At 44.3% G+C, this 23,589-nt stretch overlaps 1 protein-coding gene across 10 annotated transcripts in view; it reads right to left on the minus strand.

Annotated features, from left to right (window-relative positions):
- TNRC6C (trinucleotide repeat containing adaptor 6C) overlaps positions 1-23,589 on the minus strand; it is a 115,456-nt gene that overhangs the window by 44,661 nt on the left and 47,206 nt on the right. For all 10 annotated transcript variants that reach the window (XR_011562156.1, XM_070773986.1, XM_070773982.1 and 7 more), the window contains exon 4: positions 8,651-8,977. Coding sequence is in view for 9 of the 10 variants with exons in the window: in XM_070773986.1 (XP_070630087.1) it covers positions 8,651-8,977 (327 nt within the window). In the remaining variant the exon portion in view is untranslated. The remainder of the gene's footprint in view (positions 1-8,650; positions 8,978-23,589) is intronic.

The following is a 23,589-nucleotide window of genomic DNA, read 5'->3' on the forward strand; positions in this document are numbered from 1 at the left end:
GGGGGGAGGGGTAAGTTAGGAATTTGGAATTAACAGACATACACACCTATATATAAAATAGATAAATGACAAGGACCTACTGTATGGCACAGGGAACTAAGTTAAACTGTAACAGGAAACACTAACATGAGTAAGAGCAGTTCTGGGATGGGGGAGGAGAAGGGAGAAGATGGACTAAGATCCAGATACGGTGAGTCTGGGGTGCTTGCAAGACCTCCAAGTGGATCTGTCCACAGTCCCGGGAGAAGCAAGCTGGAAGCTCAGACGTCAATGTGCGGTTCATCAGCCCCCTCTGTGTGGACTCATGCATCCTTGCAGGTGCTTCATCCAGACCCTTAAAAGGCCATCACTGCCACTCTTCCGCCTCTTCACTCCTCTCCATCATCCACTTCAGTCGCCCGATCAAGTGGGGACTACGTTCGACAAGCACTGGGGAATCTACGGGTTGTCATCCACTCAACAGGACCTTTTTCTCAAAGGCAAGAATGTGTCTGCAAGTGGTGCATGCCAAGAGAGCAGCGTTCCTAACTCAGAGAGGAGCTAAACGTTCTGGAACTTGGTACAGCCAGCCAGAAGGGAGTTGAGAGACAGAGAGGGAAGGAGGGAAGGAGGTGAAAGCATGAGATGAAATATCCTCCAGGAAATTCCCTGGCGGTCTAGTGGTTAGGACTTGGCGCTTTCATTGCCACTGCTCTGGGTTCAATCCCTGGCTGAGGAACTAAGATCCCGAAAGCTGCTCAGCAAGGCCACAATAAATAAATAAATCAATAAATAAGATCCCCCACACCAGCCTTAAGGGTGTTTTACTGAACGGGCATGCACACCTGTGCTTTGGCACAGAGGGGTAAAGAAAGGACAAGGTGTCACTGCTGCTAAACGAGCCTAAAGGAAAGGCTCAACTCTCACCAACGCGCGGCACAGCTCGAGTCCACTTCCAGGTGAGGACTTCTGTCCTAAGCTTGCAAAGAGGGCCAACTCTTACATATGGAGCTATTTGGAGGGGCTTAAAATGAGGCTAACAAGTGAATTTGCTATATACATTTAGCTAAGTGTTATTACTATGTAAGCCACTAAAACACATTTTTTCTACGTAAAATATTTTTAGTTGTAATGAAAACAGTAGATAAGGAGAAAAAAGAGAGACAAACATTACAATGTCTTCCATTGTAATTAAACTTCGAGAATACCAAAATGATATAAGGATTTTTTCCCAAGAAAATAGCACTTTTGAGGGTGCTGACAGGATCAAAATGAACATTAAATATGAAAATAAAATGAACACAAAACCAAAAAGTTAAGGATAAATGGTAACTGCCATATTTCTACTAGTTGATTTCCGGTCCTACTCCCTAGTGTCTCCAGTTCTGGTATTCTTAGTGTCCCAGGAGCTTCTTTACAAAGTCCTTCCTCTCTTCTGATGGTTTAGGGCCTGTAACAGAGGCCGTTCCTATGTAACTCTAGTCACAGTGTCCTCAGATGACAGTTCCCTGATGACAGTTCACATTGTGCTGAACACGCATGTTCAACCGTCCTGCCGACGAGCTTACAAACACCGCACAGATGGACAAGAACGTTCTGTACCAAGACAGGTGTGATGCACAAAGGTGCCACTCTTGGTTTCAGTTTTGTTTTCTCATTTTTTTTCCTTCTCAAAAAGTTTTGAAATGGGAATCAACTGTGTCATGTGTACTTTAATATTAAAAAAAAAAAATAGTCTGGGGACTTCCCAGGCATCTGATGGTTAAGACTCCACACTCCTAACACATGGGACATGACTTCCTTCCATCCTTGGTCAGGGAACTACGATCCCACATTCCATGTAGTCCAGAAAAAAAGTCTGAACACAAAAATGCATTTAAACGCTGGAAAGGACTTGAAAACTGGAAAGCAGAAGGTTATGATTTTAATGCAATATTTATGGTTTTCAAGTACAGACCTCAGTTGATTTGAAAATACAACTTACCACTGTCTTAAGTGGTAAACAACAGAAAACAAACAGCAGAAGCTATACCTCCAACACACGAATGAATTAACCTAAATCCACTTCGGAAAAACTAGGCTTTCCCCACTCCTCACCATCCCTTCCCCACTCAGACTCCTTTAAAACCTTCTGGGGGCTCTGAGGAGCACAGTTTGACTAGTTCTGTTCTGGGGAATCCCTGAAGTCTCTCCTCTCCTGCCCCTCTTCATCATTAACACCATCATCATAATTACATCATCAGCATTATTACCTCTACCATAACCACCATCATCACCACCACCACATATTATGACCTTAGAATTTATTCCCTAAATTAAAATATTTTATGTTTTTAAAACTATTATTCTCTTTATCTTTAAAGCATACCATTATTCTTGGTAGAATTTATGACCTTGAAAATATTTGAGTAACATGGTTTTCATAAACCAAAATCTCTTGACTGTGCTATCAGTTTAAAAAAATCCATCTTTTAGTTATAGTCTAAAAGACTATATGAAAGAAACTGAAATAACTGACTTTTGTGAGTAGGCATTTTGAAATGAATGAAAGCTCTGAAATAAACCAAGGCTGAATTCTCTTGTAGGTTATTTTACACTCTTCAGCATAAGCCCAGGAGCTTTAAAAGGCTAAAATAGATGCATCTGTTGGGCGGCAAGTTTGAGAAAGTTTATAAATAAGAGTGTTCATATCCCTAAAGGGGGTAAAGAATCGGCCTGCCAACGCAGGAGACCCAAAAGACACAGGTTCAATCCCTGGGTCGGGAAGTTCCTCTGGAGTAGGAAATGGCAATCCACTCCGATATACTTGCCTGGGAAATCCCATGGACAGAGGAGTCTGGTGGGCTACAGTCCATGGGGGCAAAAAGAGTTGGACAAAACTAAGCATGCATGCATACATGCACGCATATCCCTAAGACATCACATATTTCATAGCATTTTCAAGTTCCAAGTATTTACACACACATTAGGTTAACTGAACCTTACAAGTTACATCTGTTTTACAGATGGGGAAACAGACTCAGGCCAAACTTGCAAAGGTGTTATAACCAATGGCCAGTAAAGACTGAACAGAAACTTGTATCTTCAGAATAAAATTCTGGTGCACCTTCCACTACAACATTCTATCATTAAACTAGTTCCACTAAATAAAAGCCTTAAAAAAGAAAAAAGTAATGAAGTTATGTATCATGTTAAATTCTCTTTTTTAACTGCTGTCTGAATAGTTCACACATTCTAAAAATAGGTATCTATAAAAATCTAAGTAACAAACTGTCTTAAGTGATTAAAAGGATTACACAATAGCATAAAGAGAAAAACTTTGTTCTTTTGCTTTTAAATTCCAAAATGTTGCCATAGAAAGATAAAATTTTCAAGAAAAAGTATTTAACAAAGAGCTTTTAAAGCTTCAGTAAGCGAAACTGTAATTAGGTATCAGGTTAATCAGGTAGGGAAGTGTCAACAAGACTTACTCAGAAGTGTGCAGAACGCTTAATTTAGTGCTAACCCTGACAAATGGTATGGAATCATTCTTTCTCACCACAGTCCTTTTAACGGAAATGGCAGAATAATAAACTACATCATGAAGTAATTTCAAATGCTTTCTGCAGTTGAAAACGCACGCGCACTATGTGTGCTGGTAACACACACTCGGACACTGGGTTTTTCAAGGGGTGGGATCCAGGTAAACACTGTTTTCAGCCTTGGAGAACCGAAGCCGCCTCCCTCCACTGCCTTGATGGGGGTGCAAAAATCTCATGGAGAAAGTGTTCTTAGCTCAGAACTCCAGCACTGGACAGACTCGGAGACATCTCATCCGTCCACTTCTATCCTTGCAAGGGATTATGAAATGCAGAACCGAGTGAAAGGCTTACTGAAAACAATAATCAAAGTGTCCACAGAAAAAGCTTGATGGCCCTGCTTTTCTTCAAAACGGCAGGATTGAGGCTGCTTCCCCGGGGTCCAGATCCTGAGAGAAGCCCCCGCAGGGGAGGAAACCTCCCCAACCCGGGAGAAGCGGCCGCTGTGGGCTAGGTGGCTGTGGGCTAGGTGGCGGCTCTCTTCGGCTACTCCGCGGGCCGCGGGGGCACAAGTACCTGCGAGAGGGGCCGCCCACCCCTTGGGAGACGCTACCTCGCGCGCCGGCCACCGGGGCGCCCGCATCTAGGGCGGCGCGGGCTCCCCGCTCCGCCCGGACACCCGCTGTCGCCGCCGGGAGGCTCCTCCGGCTGTGCCCCGCGACCTGCAGGCGCCCGCGGGCAGGACTGCTGGTGCCCTTCCCACCCCGGGAGGATTTGAAAGCTTTGATTATCTAATTGCAGCTGACACTAAACCGATCTTTCTGCCTCTCAACATTCTTTCGTTGGTCACACCGTTTTCAATGCAGGACCCAGTTGCGGCAGCACGAGAGCCACTTTCCTTTCCGTCTGTGTTTTTGAAAGTCAGCCAAAAGCGAAAGGGCGCGCTGCCTATTGGTTGCACGCAGACAAACCGCTGCCTTTTCCATTCCTTTGTTTTCGGGTCCTCCTCTTTCCCGCTCTTCCCCCGGAACGTCTGGCATACCAACACTAGCTATAATTTTCTAAATGAGCCCCATATGTAAATTGGCACATGTCCAGCTTCTTAATTACTTTCCTGCTTCTATCTACAAAAGATCTAAGTAGCGAACACAACCCATAGTAATCAAAGCCTCTGTTTATAAACGTACAAAGCAGCCTCCAAAACAATAGATTGCCTTTAGCACGGCCAGAAAAAGTTTTTTAAAAAGATAAAAAAGCTCACAAGTGTTTCAAGATGGAGTTACACTGCAGATAGGCAAAAACACAGTCTGAACAGAAAATTCACATTTTCTCAGAAGTTTCATAGGGTGAATCAGTGCATTTGTACACTACTCACACCTTACCAGGTAACATTTGTTGCTAATTGACGGATGGGAGCTCCCCTCCAGAATCAATACAGGAACTTAAAATCTACTTCTGTTTGCATTATTTTATTAGGCGGCCAATGTTTTATTTCAGGACAAACCGTTGTTATTTAAAGAGAGCACCTGGATCCAGGGCTCCGCTTGGGCTGTCTGTCTCAAAGGGCCCCCTCCACCCACCTGTGAGGGGTGATTAAGTCTCTGGATGCCCCAGTGATGGGGGATGGGCTGAACCCCGCCCCACTGTACTTGTGCTGCCTAACTGGGTCTCCACCCTTTGGAGCTGCCCCAGTCCATGAGGCCTCCTGGGGTGTCAGACCAGAATTTCTCTAACTGAAATGCTCCCAGGCCCTCTTCCTCACAAGGCTCTTTGCAGGGCTCCCCTCAGTTCCTTTCCAGTCCACACAGATGTTTCAAGGCCTCTTTTTCCCTGGCTACTCTGGGCATGCCTGTTTGAGAGCCATGTTTCCACAAGGGATGTGACCCCAGGAGTTAATCTAAATGTGGAGTCAGAGCATCAACGATTAACAGGAACTGTCCACCTGAAAATGTCTTTTTATGAACTGGAAGCCCAATATAAAGAATCTGTGCTTAAACTTACTTAAACTTGTTGAAGGGCTTCCCTTCAGCATTTGCATTATTGAACGTTGTAAGTAAAGTGGCCAGGAATTAGCTGTGCGTGCTAGAATGGAAGACCTGGCTCCCTCAGGACACGTGATAGTGCTGGCGTAAATAATGCTACAAAAACTACAACACCAATGGCGTCTCTCCAACGGTGCCCTGGGCTGACGTGGAGATGGCATGAAGCTAACACAAAGAGGGGCCAGTAGAACCCGAGATCTGGTTAAAAAAGAAAATGGAGAGCAATTTATTCTTTTTATTTTTTTAAAAAAAGTTTTTTTTGGAAGTGGACCATTCTTAGAGTCTTTACTAAATTTATTACACCATTGCTTCTGTTTTACATTTTGGTTTTTGGGCCATGAGGCATGCAGGACCTCAGGTCCTCGAGCAGGGGTTGAATCCACACCCCCTGCACCAGAAGGTGAAGTCCTAACCACCAGAAACCAGGGATGCCCCTGGAGGGAGCTTCAGACTGCTGCCTCTGGTGACCTGCAAGCCTTGAATCCACACCCCCTGCACCAGAAGGTGAAGTCCTAACCACCAGAAACCAGGGATGCCCTGGAGGGCGCTTCAGACTGCTGCCTCTGGTGACCTGCAAGCCAGTTGAAGCTCAGCCTGTCCTCAAACACAGGTGGTTTTGTATCACCCTCACCCACGTTGGCCATGCGAAGTCAATGATGCCGCTGGCCACTTGTACCAGCTGCAGAGGCAACCGTCTATTTGGGTGTGTTTCCACCGCCTCTGTAGATCATGCCACCGAGGGCAAAGAACAACTTCTAACCATTAGGCTGGGAGTCAGTATATATTCTCATATACTCATATTCTCGGGAAAAACACAGAGAGTTCATGTGCTGGGCTGAAATAACTCCTAACTTTGCTTTTCTTAGCATTAGAAATGGTCTGCTGTTAAATTCTTAAGGATTAGTCACTACCTTACCCCCTGCTTGGGTAATTCAATCTCAGTTCTGTTGTGACAACCCACTCCAGTACTCTTGCCTGGAGAATCCCATGGAGGGAGGAGCCTGGTGGGCTACAGTCCATGGGGTCGCAAAGAGTCGGACACGACTGAGCGACTCCACTTTCTGTTGATCCGGCACTCATACTTTTACATTTAGTCTTAGAGGAATGCAATCATGAGTCAAACCATGTTAGTCATTTTAATGTGGACAGGCTACAGGAGTGAAGACCCTAAGACAAATGCAAATAAATACATGAAAATCTATGTATTACTTTAAAGAAGTTATAAGAGCTTTTACTTCAAGCAGTATCTAGAAAAGTTTCAATGTGGTAAGAAAATGTGGAACCCATTAACAGAATTTCAACTGGATATGAATGAATTCATTAAGTAACTTGCCCCACAAGAAAGAAAAGTTTATGAAGATTTTGTGAGTTGTTTTTGAGTTGCGGCTCTGTAATAGTGTTTCAAAGGTAGAAATAGATTTGCAGCATGTTTCAAAAGTCTCACAAGTTCCACATTCACAGCTAGCATCTGAATTTACTGAGCACTTACTACATGCAGGCCCTGTGCTGAGTATGAAGCAAACACCTCAGGTTTTCAATATAAGCTTCTTAAATCAAAACACCAAGCTATACACGTCTGACTATACAATCTCTGTTAAGATGGGTCAGAAGACCATATTTCAGCATGGAGAGTAACCGTATATTTGACTATTAAACTGGTGGTAGTGAAGCAGATGGGATTCTAGTCAATGAATACATTTGATCATTGCTTCTCTTACTAGCTTTTTGCTGACAATCATCGACCTAAATCCTCTCTATTAGGAATTTAGCAGATGAAAGTCAAGACTATTTGAAGAGACATGGCGAAGTTGTCTAAAAATATTTTTTCCAAATAAAACCACAAAGTCATGGTTTTGAGAAATGGTGCTGCAAATACTTCAAAGTCATGTTGGAATTATTCCCCATATTAAAAGGCAGCACATGAAGGAAAAAAAAATTGTGACATGTTTCTTTTAAATTCTAATCTAATACAAGAAGCCTCTTTGCCTCTAATTACAGACCTGAATTTCACTACCATGCTAGAACCAGTGCCAATTGTTGAATTACTTGAAACAGAAAGATTTAAGAAAATAACGGAGAATCATGGCAGTTGAACACGTGGACTTTGCTCTCTTCCAAAAATTTCCCTTAAGCTCCAGTAAATAAAATTTTTTTACAGTGCTAATCCATGAGATCAAGCGGAGGGGAACAGGAGACAGGAGAGGAGAGGAGAGATGCTGACATTCTGAGGCGACCCCATGGACTATACCGAACACGGAATTCTCCAGGCCAGGATACTGGAGAGGGTAGCCTTTCCCTTCTCCAGGGAAAGCAAATGAGCAAGTGGCCAGTTCTCCTGTGAGCCCAGAGAGTGCTGGCGTTGAACTGCAGGCCAGGACACCAACGAGCAGTGGGCAGCGCAGAGCCCCGGACCCCGTGGGGGCGGAGCAGGCAGCACTGCCTCGGGGTGCTCAAACACATCAGGTAGAAACAGCTACTCCCCATAAAATGCTATTACCTCCCTGCACAGAAAGCATGTGTGCAGTACGAGATGTCCTGATTACCTGGAAGAAAAGGGTTTCACTATCAGTTTTCACTGCAGGGCTCTAAAGCACCTGCTGTGATGGATGTATACAGCCTGAACGAAGATCTTTAGTTTCTGGTGAGCAACAGGGTTAGCTGAGGTAGCTAACGTGAAAGAAAGTGAAAGTCGCTCAAAAGTGAAAGAAAGTGCAAGTCGCTCAGTCATGTCCGACTCTTTGCGACCCCATGGACTATACAGAACATGGAATTCTCCAGGCCAGGATACTGGAGAGGGTAGCCTTTCCCTTCTCCAGGGGATCTTCCCAACCCAGAGATTGAACCCAGGTCTCCCGAATTGCAGGCGGACTCTTTACTAGCTGAGCCACAAGGGAAATAGCTAATGCCATCTGCAAATACACGAGAAACAAAATAAATAAGTAGGGGAAATAGAAGTAAACCTTAAAATCGAATTGAAGCGAATGTATCTATCATCAAGCTGGCTTTGCTAAGTGTACAGTAAACATGTCCATGTTTATTACTGAGCAGCAAAGGTGAAAATAGCAAACCAGTTCTCAGGTAGAAAGAGCGCTCTGGTTCTGGGTGGTTTACCTGGCTGGGGCTTGCTGGGGTGCGGCTGTGCTCCGGCTCCAGGCAGCGGGGGCGGGCTCAGCCCTGCAGGCCCAGCACCCTGGGTGGGGCTCACGCTGGTCAGGGCCCCCGCGGGCAGTGGCTGACCTCTCTTTAACAGCTGCTTCTGTTCTTGCTGGCGGAAGCGTGGAGGCACCTCGCGAGGCAGGTAACGGGCTGCAGCTGGCTGCTGGCCGCTGGCAGATGCACGTTTGCCATTGCTGCCGCTGGAGAGGGTGCTGGTGGAAGTACTGGTACTGGTGCCGGCAGGTTGGGGCTGGCTTGAACAGGTCTTGGTAGGTTCTGGCACTAGAAGAACAGAAAGAAAAGACCCCGACTCCTTAGTATTATCACCGCCTTCAACCCAATCCAAACCAAAGAAAACAGAACACAAAACCGAGGAATGACAACGTAGAGCTTTGGCAGTGAACCGCACCAAAGTCAGGAGTTCCAGGCTGCAGACCCACTTTTCCTATAAATGAACCTGGATCCTGGGCTGTAGCCCGTGGCCAGTTCCCTCACCTGAAAGGCAGGCCATCAGGCTGGTCAGAGCCGCAGGTCTCCAGCATGAGCGGGAGCCAGGTTAAAGGCCCAACTCCTGGGCCCCAACCGGGAATTCACTTGGTTGGAAGGGAGGGGAAGCTGCCAGTCTGCATTTCTGTTAAGTTCTCAGGAGAGGCTGGTGCCCTGGGCCCTGGGCCCACACTTTTGAGAACCACTGCTCTCGGTCAGTATTTCTCAAAATTAAGAGATCATCAGATGTCCATGAATTTTTATGTAAATCTGTTTTAATTCTGAATAAAATTATATATATATATGTAACATTATAAAATTATTACCCCTTGCAATCAGCCTGTATTTCTCATCGCCCCAGTGAGTTCCACCGTCCATCCTGTGACCCCATTGTACACAGCATCCAAGGGCCTCTGCCCATGATTCTTCTGTTGCCCTGCACGGCAAACCCTCAATTCTGGATGAAGCCACTGTCCACTCTCTCCACCCTGGCTTGGACTGCTGTGCAGTCTGAAATCACTGAGAACTCCTGGGCCCTAACCTCAGGGCACCCTCAGTGCTTCCTGACCAGCCTACGATTTCCTGGGTCTGCCTGGCTCTACTACTGCTGTCGATGACTCACTGAACAACCTTCCGCTCTCAGGCGATAATGCCTTTATCTCCCGACCCCAGAAGATAAACTTGACCTTATTCTCCAGAGAAATAAAGGCCAGCGGGCCGAAGGTGCAGGTGTCAGCTCCTACAGTACACACCACGCTGCCGTCCATCCCACACTTCTGTTACTCTCCCCCCAGGCTGGCACTCTACTTCCCCGACTGCAAGACTCACATTTCTTCACATGTTAAAATCACTTCACCAGCACATGTCTTACCATCAATAGCATGTCCCTTTCTGGGCGGCACATGAAATACTGGGGCATCTCACAGTCTGTGGTGTCAGGACATACAGATGACTCCCTCCACAGCTCTGGGTCCTGTCTCAAGGACTGCGTGTCTTCAAACCATGACACTCTCCAGAGTGGACAGAAAGGCCCAAAGCTGAAGACTGGGTCTTCCATTAATTCTTTGTTTTACAAATATTTATATTTTTTCTTCCAGGCAGACAGTAAAGAATCTGCCTGCAATGCAGGAAATCCAGGTTAAATCCCTGGGTCGGGAAGATCCCCTGGGGTAGAGAATGGCAACCCTCTCCGGTATTCTTGTCTGGAAAATTCCATGGACAAAGGAGCCTGGCAGGCCACAATCCATGGGGTCGCAAAGAATGGGACACAACTGAGCAACTAACACACACAGACACTTTTTTTTCTTCCAGAGATTAGTAGATGGACACCGCTGAGTGCACAGGAGAAGAGAAATCCGGCCCCCATGTTCACGTGTGGAGTAGAGGAGAGAACATTTCCAGCCAGTAACCTGCCCAGGGATGCGGCCGCCCTGCCACCAGCTCCTTCTGGTCGGCACGTGAACAGGCCCACACCGCTGCTCTCCCCGAGAGCGGCGCTCCTGCTCGCCTCAACCCCACATCCCCCGCCAGCACCTCCAACGGGTCCCCTCTCCTCCTGCACACTTCCTGAAGTCCTGCTTCCTCACCTGCCCTGGGCCTCTCATCCAGCTCCTCTCCCTCCTTGATGCTGAAACCCTACGGCCCCTGAGCTTTCTCTGCTTGCCCCTCGGTTGTGTATCGGCGGTGACCACTCTGACCCCCTGAGCCTCTCTTCTTCGGCCTTCACGACGCTGGAAGTCCATTCTCAGAGTTCCTCTGACCTCTGCAGCCACTCTTTCTTGCTCCCAGTGACAGGCTGCTTCCTCCTTCTCTGAAGTTCCGCTGCAAACTCTCATCCTGGGTCATCTATCTACTCCCGCTTCATTCATCAATCCTGTGGTGATGGTCTAAGCCCTTGAGGGCCATTGGATATCAATATCGATATGGACATCAATGGGCACTTCAAGGTCAGCATGTCCCAAACACTCATCAGCTTTCTCACCTTGGCAGTGTTTTAGGGGTTCTTCCTGACTCAGGGATCGAACCTGCATCTCTTGCTTTGCAGGCAGATTCTTTACCGTCTGAGCAACAAAATAATGCATAAAGCAGTTGATCATATCTCAAGATTCAACAAAACATGGTAATTCCTAGTCATTCTTTAAATATCAGATTAAATGTTACTTCCCTTGAGAACCTTCCCTGACTCAGCCAGGGCAATCTAGGTGCTTCCAGAACATTCATAGTTCCCTGTATTTGCCACAGCATTTGGCATGGTATATTGCTTAGATGAACATCCATTAAATAAATATATATATATTTTTTTTCTTTTTTAAAGAAAGTGATAAAATCTATTATAGGGTGATTTTAAATGTAAAGGGGACCTTCAAATATATTTTCAAATATATTTTTTCCTGACATTGGCTTTTAGCTAATTAAGATGGCAGCAGTACCTAAGTATTTACCCAAATGAATGAAAAGTTTATGTCTGCACACAAAAACCTCTACAGGAATGTTTATAGCAGTTTTATTCATAATGGCCCCAAACTGGAAGCAACCAAGATATTCTTCTATAGGCGAGCAGATAAAACAGACTGTGGTGTATCCATACAATGGACTGTTAGTGTTAAAAAGAAATGAGCTCTCAATCCATGAAAAAAGAAATGGAGGAACATTAAATGCATATTATCAGGTAAAAGAAGCCAGTCTGGAAAGGCCACATGCTCTGATTCCTACCATAGAACGTTCTGGGAAAAGGCAAAACTACAGAGACCATAAGGGCTTCTTCAGTGGTTGAGAGGGGCCTGGGGCGGGGGGAGGGATGCGCAGGCCGGGTGCGGGAGTCACCTGGGGGTGGGGAATGGCACAGTGGTCCTGTAAGAGTGGGCACGTGGTGCGATGGCAGTGGGTGACAGGGAGTAATAGTGGGATTCTGTAACAGTGGACACACAACATCAGGCATTTGAAAACCCATCAAACTGTACACACAGAGGGTGAACTCACAGGTAAACTGTGGACTTTAGTTAATAATAACTATCAATACTGGCTCAACAGCTGTAACAAAGGCCTGACACCAAGGCAAGATGTCAAGCACGGGGAAATGGAGAGTGGGTTGGGGGTGGAGAGATGGAACATGTGGGAACTCTTTATTTTCTGCTCAGTCTCTCCGTAAACCTAAAACTGCTCTTAAAAAAAAAGAAAATAGAGTCTATTAGTTAAAAAGACAAAAAAAAAAAAAAAGAGAGAGAGAGAGTTCTACCTGCCCTTGTTACAAGACCCCATTTCTCTTTTGTCATAACAGACACTGGCTGGCCAGCTACTACCAAAGTCAAGGTGCTTCCACCTGCCATCCATCTCGTCTGTTCAAAGGCTGGAAACAAAGAAAACCTACCCAAACACAAAACCTGGAGGAAACAACTGGCAAGGACTCAAAAGCAGCAGGAACCTAAGGACCCACCCCGTCCTCCCCTCGCCCATACAGAGCCCGTGAGGCCCAAGTCTGCACTGCCCATATTAATGTGGCAGCCACTAACCACGTGGCCGCTGAGCACGTGATGTGAGAACCGAGATGTGCTGGTGGTAGACTCACATGCATTTCAAAGAGTCAGTGCACAAAAATCTCATTCATTTTTATCTTGATCTCGCATTGAAATGATAAAAATTTTTTAAATATGTTGAATTAAAAATATTAAGTAATCTCACCTATTTGTTTTTAAATCTTAAAATGTTGCTACTACTATCGGGCAACTAACAATCTCAACTGATTGAGAATCTTAAATTCTGGATCTGTTCTTATAATACAGATAAATCAAACGGTCAGGTTTTGACTAGCCACGCATGCTCTTCAGAGCCAAATTTCTCCATCTATCACTCCCCAAAGACGTACGGCTAGGGTGTCGAAGCAATCCTGATGTTCCTCTTCTCAAACGGGCCCAGATCTAAGGGTCCACAGACCAGTCCACCCTACACATCACTATTTTCACAGTAGAACGCATTAAGGCAAGGGGAATTGTAGCTTGATTTATATGGATCGGCAACAAATGATTTGTCTTATTTAGGAAAAAAAAATTAGAGCGGCAGCCAGTGAATAACTGTATAGCAAACAAAGAACTTCCAGCAAGCTCAATGTTACGTGAGGGTGACACCTGCTGGTGAAAAAGCAGGGCGTTAAATCCTTATATAAGACAGCAAGTCCTTTCAACAAATTTTCTTTCCAAGAAAGAGTTTTCTGCTTTTGGGTAAAAATCTCAGAGGATAATGTCACACCAGAGTCCAAACAGTTTACAAATTGCTACGACTGCTTTTCCAAGACAACCGCCACTGTACGGGCAGGAAGTTCAGACTGTCCCTTGAGGGCCCTGGGGACTAAGCTTTGGCACTACACTCTGCCATCTCTAGGAGACCAAGACAGAAGGCACTGCCCTGCTGACCCAGCCTGCTTAACTTTTATTCCACTCTGGACTCCCCAGTCCTGTCTTCTGCTTCTCTAGTCATTTTCCACGGCCTGAGCCGCCAGTACTGCCATCTGGACCCCCACCCCCACCCAGGCCCCCCGGGCTTCCTTTCACTATGCTATCCACACCTCTGAATCATCCCAAACTTCAGTGTGGTTTCCAGACTGCCTAAAGTTGCAGGCTCAGAAAGCTGACGGGTTCTGTTCCTACTTAAGCAATTCAAAGCCAAGCTCCTGCTGCTGCTAACGTGCCTCTTGTAATCTACCAGTCTGCCCAAAGCCCCCTTACCCTGTTTCAAGCTTTCCCTGCATTTTCCAAATCCTTCTCTCAGTTTCCTACTGGGACTCTAGGTACTGAGACCAAAGCTACTCATCCATTTACACACACGAAGGCTTTCCAGAGCCCAGCTCCATGTGCTGGGACCTTCCAGTGGACACAAATGTGGACTCCCACCTCCCCAGGCCCTTTGCTCACATCTTAGCAGGGGGAGACGACTGATGAACAAGATGCCTATTAAGCCAAGTGGTCACCAGAAGGTGCTAAGTGCTGTGGAAAACGAGGAAAGCCAGGCAGGGTACATGGGGCTAAAGCTGACTTTCCTCCTGCTGTCTGCCACCAGCGTCACCTCCACAGGTGTCACTATCCTCATTTATCCTCTCTAAATTTACTTATTTAGGAAATATTTAATGAGTGCCTATTTTGCACTCCTAGGCACTGAAATATTTAATGAGTGCCTATTTGCACTCCTAGGCACTGAGTGCACTGAGGAAAATATTTAATGAGTGCCTATTTTGCTGAGTGCACTGAGTGCACTGAGGAAAATATTTAATGAGTGCCTATTTGCACTCCTAGGCACTGAAATATTTAATGAGTGCCTATTTGCACTCCTAGGCACTGAGTGCACTGAGGAAAACAGATATAGTTCCTGTAAGATACTAACTTAAAAATGATTCCACAAGTAAACAGTTACAAGCTGCCACACGCATGATAAACATGTGGGACAAAAGAACCTCACTGGGGTTAGGGACTCAGAGAAAGCTCCGCTGAGGAAGTGACCGCTAAGCCGGGCCAGCGGAGCTTGTCTGCAAGCTCATTCCCAACCAGCCTGGACCGGGCATGGGAAGATCTTGAAATGGGAAAATGCTTCCGTGCCTTGAAGGCCTGAGACAAGGCTGGTGAGGCTGGAGTTCAGCGCTCAGGGGAGGGCTCCTGGATGCCAGGCTGGAGAGGCAGGTGGAGTCTTTGTAGACATTCTGGATCCCATCGCTTGGCCACTGGCCGGAAGAGCACTCAGGGGCAGCCTGGTGGAGGGTGACCCTGTGGTCCTCGCTTCAGGGCACAGACAAGCCTGGAGCCTCCGGTTTCGGGCAGAAGTTCTCCGAGGACAGGCTCCTCTGATTACAAACTCATGGAGAGTCCAGGATGCTGTGACTGCAACTGGTTGTTTAAACTCCACAAGCAGGTGACCTTGATCAAGAACGGACTGTACAGGCCCGAGAGCCAGGAGTTGTGAGCTAATGAACAGCCATCCTGGCATTTTAAAAGCCTTACAAGAGCCCCCCACCGACCAGCACACCAACCACAGGCCAGCAGGGGCCAGTCCACAGCTGCAAGGATCCAGCAGCGACCTGACTGCCCTCTGTCCATCGTCCCAGCTCCAAGTGTGAGCACCGCCCTGGAGATGGTGGAGGCTTTTGCACGGGGTCCCGGTTCCCAATCACTGTCTCAGTGGCAGCTTCCTGATGGCTGGGCTGCAGCAGTGGCACAGTGCTCTTGAAGTCAGTGAGGCCTGCAGGGCCGCCTGCCTTTTCCCCTGGGAGCAGCTCTTCTGGAGGGCCCTCTGGGGAGTCATACCTGCCTCCCAGCCTAGGGCAGTCCCTCCAACGACTGTATAAGCACCCAATTCTCTGCACCTAAACTCATTTCTCCTTAATATAGCTAGAGTGGTTTCTATATCCTTCAATTCAGCTTTGGAGAAGAGCACAATCCACTCCCTCGCCCCCAGCAAGCAGTACATTTAAATCTTTCACTCACCTAGACAGCATCACAGTATATGCTATGAGCTAGATATTCAACAACTGTTCCCTTCTAACAGCATTTCCTATAATGGGACTTACCTACATATACCTGGATTAAAGTCTCAAAGGCTACCTCCATTAGTCCAAGGTACACTGACAAGCAGTCATGCAATGGATTAGAGAGGTATATTTTAAAAGTAAGCTTTTATAGGTAAATGTTGACTAGAGGGACCTTTTAACCTACATGTTTCAACACGTCTTGCTTCTGAAATTTGGATGCATCTTACTACTGGTGTATAAACTTAATATAGTTTCCTCATTCACCTGCCAACTCCATCAATAAGACAGTATTAAATCCATGGTATGCCATATATATATATATATATATATATATATATATATCCCACCTCCACCCCCCCCCCCCCACCCCGCCACCACGCTGCTCGACTTATGGGATCTTAGTTCTCTAGTGAGGGACTGAACCGGCACCCGAGGTAGTGAAGGCTTGGAGTCCTAATCACTGGACTGCCAGGGAATTTCCATTATGTTCTACCTATAATTGATGGTATCTTAGTACTTAAGACAGTAAGTTTTTGTACGATAAAGCAAAGAATTTCTCTTATGCACAGACACCACACAATGACAAGAAACGGAAAAATATTTTAAAACCTTGCATTAATTTCAGCCATTTCGGAATATATACTCAAACATTCAGGGTTTTAAATTTAGTGAAATACGTATGTTACCTATTTGCAAACGGGACTATGAAAGAGAACTATTCTCCCGTGCTGAAACAGTCAGAGATTCCAGGGAATATTTTCATTACTACAGTCACTTCTGCAATCGACACAGCAACAAACACTGCAGGGAGAAGTTCCCTGAGAACAATGAGATGCGAGCTGAAGACAGCGAGAGCAACGAGGGTCCATCTGCTGTTGTTTGTCGCAGTCCCAGTGGGATACAGAGCAGAGGCCTTCTGTTTGTTCTGTTGATGGCTTCTGGCTGATCTGTCACTATGGCAACTTTTAGAGCCCAACTCAAAATGAGCACAAACTCATTAGCTACTAACTACATTAACTTAGTGTCTGCTGCTAATGAGAAATGCTGTTCAGAGATATTTTCTATTCTAATGTATTACAATTACCTCTCTAAAAGGTATTAAATTGAATTAAATGCTACTCATAATATATCACACTGGATAATACAAATGGTACAGCAGAATTACTTTAATAATGACTATTAACAATAAGAATCATTTCATTAAAAGGTCACCATGTTTTGGTCCTTGGATTCTTCCACTCTGAGAAAATGTAATATCAGTCATACAGGCAAACATTTCTAGGTTCTTTTAAACACTGGCCAGCTGATTCAGAAAATCAAAATAGAAAACTTTGATAATAGCCTGTTAAAGCCAAGCAGCCAATACAGCAATTGCCACATATTGGCTTTTAATTAATTAATTTTGGCTGTGCTGGGTCTTCGTTGCTGTGCAGGGTCTCTATTTGTGGCGAGCAGTGGGATACACTCTAGGTGCGGTGTGCGGGCTTCTCATTACCGTGGCTTTTCTTGTTGCGGAGCACAGGCTCTAGGCACTCAGGCTGGAGGGCACAGGCTCAGCAGCTGCAGTGCGCAGGGTGAGCTGCCCCGAGGCATGTGGACTCTTCTCAGATCAGGGGTGGAACCTGTTTCCCCTGCACTGGCAGGCGGATTCTCAACCACTGGACTACCAGGGAAGCCCTGGCTTTTCTATAACCTCAATACGGACCATCGCTTGAAACACTTCTCAAAGAGGCGACACACAGGACAGACGCGAAGGGTAAAGAAGTCTGGGGAGTGTGCAAGTCCAAGTCTGACCTCTCTCTCCGTGTGGAATCATCCCAAGCAGAACAAGCTCTAGGAGCAAACAGTGAATCTGAGATCGCATAAAACAGAGGCTTCCACGGGATTATGTCTCACCTGTGTTCTCCCAGGACGTGCATATTGCCTTGTGCGAGAGGGTTGCGTGCATGTGTGTTAATAAGTAAACTGTGGGAATGAATTTATTCACACAACAGAAACAGACTCACAGACATAGCAAACAAACTTATGGCTACCAAAGAGGAAAGGGGCAGAGGGGGAGATAAATTAGGAGTTTGGGATTAGCAGATGCAAACTACTACACATAAAACAGATAAATAACAGGGCCCTGCTGGATAGCACAGGGAACTATATTCAGTATCTTGTAATAACCTATAAAGGACAATCATCTGAAAAAGGAAAAAAAACATGTATAACTCAACCACTTTGCTGTACACTTGAAACACTAGATCAACTCTTCTTCAATAAGATAAATAAATCGTGGAATAGCACTAATCTCGAGTTGCTTTTCTCCCTCCAAGTGCAGAATCCTGCAACCTGCCAGAAGAGGGAGCCCCAGTTAACGACTCCAACACGTAGTCAGAGAAGGCAGGGGGGCGGAAGGAAAACCCGACCACACTGACTACTCATTTTGAGAAGCCTCCAGACTGCTCTCACGTCCTGGTCCTCACCGACCACTTTGGTCCCCATCCACCACCTCTCCTCCCCTTGCTGATGGCTCTTAGGCCCTGAGGCCTTCAGTCTGTTTGGGGTCCAGCCAGCCTCTGTGAGAACGCTGATCCCTCTGTACGGGGGAGCCCTCTGCCCTTTCTTTCCTCTCTCGGGCCTAGGTTCCCAGTCATCCTTCGGATCTCACTGAAGCAGCACTCAGGACACCCCTCCTAATCCCAGCCTCATACAGGTTTCTGAGTTCTATGCTCTCATGATCAACGTTCCTCTCCTTCGGGGAGGTCAGTCACAACACCGGTAGCATCATGACTGATGCTTACATCCACTCCCTACAAGACTCTAAGTCCCAGGAGAGTGTGAAACAGATCTATTTTTAAAATCTTTTTCTTGACACAGTGAACAGCATGGTGCCAGGCAAATACAAGGTGTTCAACAGATACCTGCTGGATCAAATGGTTACTAGCCCAGTTGGTCTCTGACTTCTGCCCATTCTATCTTCATGACCCCTTCCTTCCTCCCTACTCTCGCCACTTAGCATCTGGAGGCTGGACTAGGCAGTGGTCTAGCTGTACCCACTGCCTCTAGCCCTCTCTCCAACTGTTTAACCCATCTTCAATCTGGCACTTTCAGTGACCTTTCTAAAGTATAAGCTCATGCTGTCACGCCCCCACTTAAAACTCTCCAGTGATGCTCTTTTTCGGTCAGACAGGCTCAAGCCTGATAGATGGGTGTGGGATGACTGAGACAAGCATCTCACCTCATTCTGGTGTCCACAGCTAAGCCAGGTGCCAGGCAAGGGGGCGGTCCAGCTCCAGCAGGTATTTATCTCACTCTCAATCAGTATTGCCCTTTCCCCCAGTTTTCTCATCTGTTTTTAGTAAGATAACCTTAAAGCTTATCTTTTCTTGTAGAAATATAAACACTGGATGAAAAGATGATCAAATGAATGTAACTTAACATCTTTTCAGGTAGAAGATGGGGGTAAATAAAACATAACACCCGGAACACTTTATTGCATTCACTTGCTTATAAATCTATTGCTTATGTAGTTAACGCCTACTATTAGTATCTTGATTTGAGAACAGAGACCTTATCTCTGCTGTCTGCTAGGTATTTATAAACTATCAAATTAATTAGTGAACTAACTTGACAACTCTAGGTAATATAATGTGATTAATATTTAGCTCATTTATTAATGCAATCTTTAGTAGGCATGTCAAAAGCTGAGTAAAATGTGATCATACTGGAAGTGCATATTTACTGATATAACTATCATAGAAATAACTGCACACACAGAAAAAAAGGGGAAATGACTGAGGTATGCAGAAAACTAAGCTTCACTGATGGGACTTTCTGCCCAACTCTAGAGGCCAGTTTAATATTATAAACCAATCTAGAGCCAAAGAGCAAGTAACTCAGAAAGTAGAGGCAAAATATTAGAATATACATTCAGCAAAGAAGATACACAGATGGCAAAAAAGCACATAAAGGTAATGTCCAACATCATTAGCCATTAGGGAAATGCAAATCAAACCCACAAAGAAATACCACATCTATTAGAAAGGCTAAAATTGTGAAGACTGACTTTCCAAGTGTTGATGAGGATTCAAAGAACTGTGAAATGAGACAATCACTGTGGAAAACTTCTGCAGTTTCTTGAAAAGTCAAACACCCATCTACCAGAAGATCCAGCCACTCTACTCCCAGGCATTTACCAAAGGAAAACGAAAGAACATTCATTCATATAGAGACTTGCACATGAATGTGCACAGGCACTTTATTTTATCATGGCTAAAAACTGAAAACAACTCAAATGTCCATGAACAGATGAATGGATAAAGAAACCGTGAAAAATTCACACAATGGAATACTACTCAGCAACGAAAGGGAATGACCTCCCGATGCAGTAACAGGGATGGCAGTCATGACAGCAGGCTGAGTGAGAGCAGCCAAGGGTGCATGTGGCATGACTCTGTTCATGTAGCAGTCTAGGAAACCTCCTGTGGTGACAGAAAGCAGACCAGTGTCTGCCCAGAGACTGAGGAAAGAGGAAGGAGAGATGGGCTGGGAGAGGGCACAGGGGTGCTTTCAGGGATGATGGATGCTATCTTGATTTCGGGAACGGTTTCACAGGTGTGCACAAGCCAATGTTTATTAAACTATTCTCTTAAATACACACAGTTTACTGTGTGTCAACTATAACCCAATAAAACTCTTGCAAAAAAAAAAAAAGAAGCAATCTGGGTAAACAAATTACTTCTCAGAAAGCAGATTGCAAGCTTCCTTAGAGCTATATATTATACCTTTATGCCTGGAGACTGTCTTTTATGTTTAATGTGTCAGGGAAACTATGCTGAACAGAGATGTGGACTTTCAGGTCACCTGAGGCCTATGCAGAAGATGCAGTTAAAGGGACTTGTAAAAGAAAACATAAATTATCATCAGGTTTACTTCCTTTCTTCTAAAATTTGATCAAGAAAGTATATGTGTGTGTGCGTGTGTGTATAAAATCTCTTAGTTTTTTTTTCCTAATAATTTTTATCTGTTTAAATTGCCTACATATTTAGGGGACAAATACCACAGCTTAATACACTTTCCTTTGTTCCCACAGAAAAAAATGTTCATGCATTTATTGTATCTTCCTTTCCCTAGGGATTTAATAGTAAAATTAAATAATTCCTTTAAACATAGAACAACACAGATGAAGAATGACATAGCTAATGTTAAAAATCCTGTAAGATATCATCCTATAAAGATCCCTCACATAACAAATCTCTTAGGAATTTTTCCAGCCTTATTTGAAAATGTCCTAAGTTATTTTTTTAACTGATATAGTACTGATGATAGATACACAGTATCTACATCTCCAGGCCCTTCATATGGGAAAACTATATAATTGACAACCAGAAGGTGAAGATTCTAGTTCCAGTTTTGTTACTAACTAGCTGTCAAAACTTGTACAAATCATTTCACCTCTTTGAATCTCATTTCCCATCTAACACAGGAGTTGGATAATCTCTAAGGATCCTTCAAGCTCTAAGATTTTATTAATTTTGTAGATAGGCAAGTAAAATGCCATATTTTATAGAAAATATCATGCTGACTAGACTTTCAGATGCTGCTTTTAAGAGTAATTCATATACTCAAAATGGTATCTGCTTTGGTTATGTGGATGTGAACGTGAATACATGTTAAATTCAAGGAATTTGGCCAATTTTATTAACTCAGGAAAATACAGATCTGCTGCTTTATAAATACTAACTGCTGATTATTGTGTTAAGACCCCTGAAAGACTGAGCAAATGGTAATAAACTGCTTCAGCTAAAAAACAGTGCCACCTAACTGGCGAGGTGCAGAAATGTGGGTTCATTTCTGTTTATTTTTATCCATATCTGACTATGAAATCAGAAGGCACGCTTTAAGCCTCACTTCTCACCACTTTTCATTCATGTTGAGGGAAAAGGGTTGATAAATACACGTTTAGGGAATTCCCCGGCAGTCCAGTGGTTAGGCCTCTGTGCTTTAACTGCTCGGAGTGCAGATTCAGTCCCTGGTCTGGAAACCAAGATCCCACTAGCCTCGTGGGCAACAACAACAACAAAATAAAAATCAACACAAGGCACGGAAAGAATATGCTTTCAATTGATTTACATTAACAAAAGCATATAAAAGTTTGCTTAAAATTAACAATTAGAAACTGAATGCACAGTGAAGCCAAATACCTGATTGTAAAACGTATAGTCCTTTTGAGCAAGATTAGGAAACTAATTAAAATGTATGAATTTTTAAAAGTATATGACTCAAAACCATGAATCATTAAACATGCGGAGTTTGAGCCATGTTGGGTCATCAAGATATTCGCTTTTATACATGATATAATTAACTTTGAACTTTTTGTATGAAACCTTATCTTTCTATTTTATGAACTTGAGAAAATCTGGCTAAAACCACTAAATTAAATTCACTTCGAATTTATGAGTATAATTATAGTTAATCCTTTAAAAAAAAAACCCTTTAAATCCATGAAAAAACCCAGAAGACAATAAGAAAATTTAGGCTCATAAGGTCATCACATCATAAAGCTATTATTTTCTCAGCCCAAATTAAGGGCAGTGCCTCAAATAAAGAAGAGATTAATGATTACTGAAGCAAAACCCATTATAAACTGTCCAAAACTTAGACATTAGCTACTCTACAACAAGTATATAAGACACAAGTTAATGGTGTTTCAAAACAGGATGATAAACAAACAAAACAGGAATATATCTGATTCCCTTTCCCCAACAACGAGAACATCCAGAGTCTCACTGAGGCACGGTGTTCAGCTGGCTCTTTCATTGGTTACAATGCAAAGGCAATGTTTAGCAGAATTTACAAAGGATTGCTCTGTTTCTGAACAGACTTACACAGAGGTTTTCAAGTTGTTTAGTGCAGCTCCCTGAGGGGCAGGAGACAGGGAAGGGTTTAACCAGGGGAGGCAGCAGAGAGTCCATATAAAATGCAGTGCAATTTATGTATATAGAGGGAGATGCTTTCAAGGATGGTCAACAAAATGTTAACAGCTAGATCTCTCAACACGGAGGGACTTCACGCGAACTTTAACTTCTTTTTAGAAACACTGAGAATATACTAATATTACTTACATTTTTCATCACAAGAAGAAACATAAGGAAAGGATGGTTAAAACTACCACCACCAAAGACTAGAAAGCACTGGAGGAGGAGAATCCCAGTCACAGAAACAGGCTCAGATTCCTACAGGACACTCAGGGGGCAGAGGGGGAGGAACCGGGAAAGGTGGGGGTGAATGCACTGCCTGCGTAAAGAGCTCCAGAGCTGGACCAGGCAGAGACACTGGCGGGTGCGGCGCCAGCGCTCACGGCACATTTTCCTCTGAACCCACTCGCTTGCCTGAATTGTAAAAACAAAATGACCTTAACAAAGACACTGCTAATCAGGATTTGGAAAAACAGAGACAACATTTTATTTATAATTTTGTAGAGCAGAATTTCTAGGCACCGAGTTTCCAGACAGGAGTAGGGGAGGAGAAGCAGCACACTATATATTTGATTTAGCAAATGAAAAAACTTCCAGTGAGATTCCGTTCTTCATTTGTCTTTTAAATGAAGATTCATAGTTCAAGTTCAATGGCTATAGCTTTATATAAAAAAAAAAACTTTTTAAGCATAATTAAAGCTATAATGAAGACTGATCTATCAAGAATGGATTAGGCTACTCTCTAGGAGAAAGCAGAAAGGTATAATGCCAAATTCAGACTTAAATTGAAGAAAGTAGGGAAAACCACTAGACCATTCAGGTATGACCCAAATCAAATCCCTCATGATTATACAGTGCAAGTGACAAATAGATTCAAGGGATTAGATCTGACAGAGTGCCTGAAGAACTATGGAAGGAGGTTCATGACATTGTACATG

The sequence above is a fragment of the Bos indicus genome, chromosome 19 (genome assembly GCF_029378745.1).
Source record: "Bos indicus isolate NIAB-ARS_2022 breed Sahiwal x Tharparkar chromosome 19, NIAB-ARS_B.indTharparkar_mat_pri_1.0, whole genome shotgun sequence".
NCBI classification, from domain to species: domain Eukaryota; kingdom Metazoa; phylum Chordata; class Mammalia; order Artiodactyla; family Bovidae; genus Bos; species Bos indicus.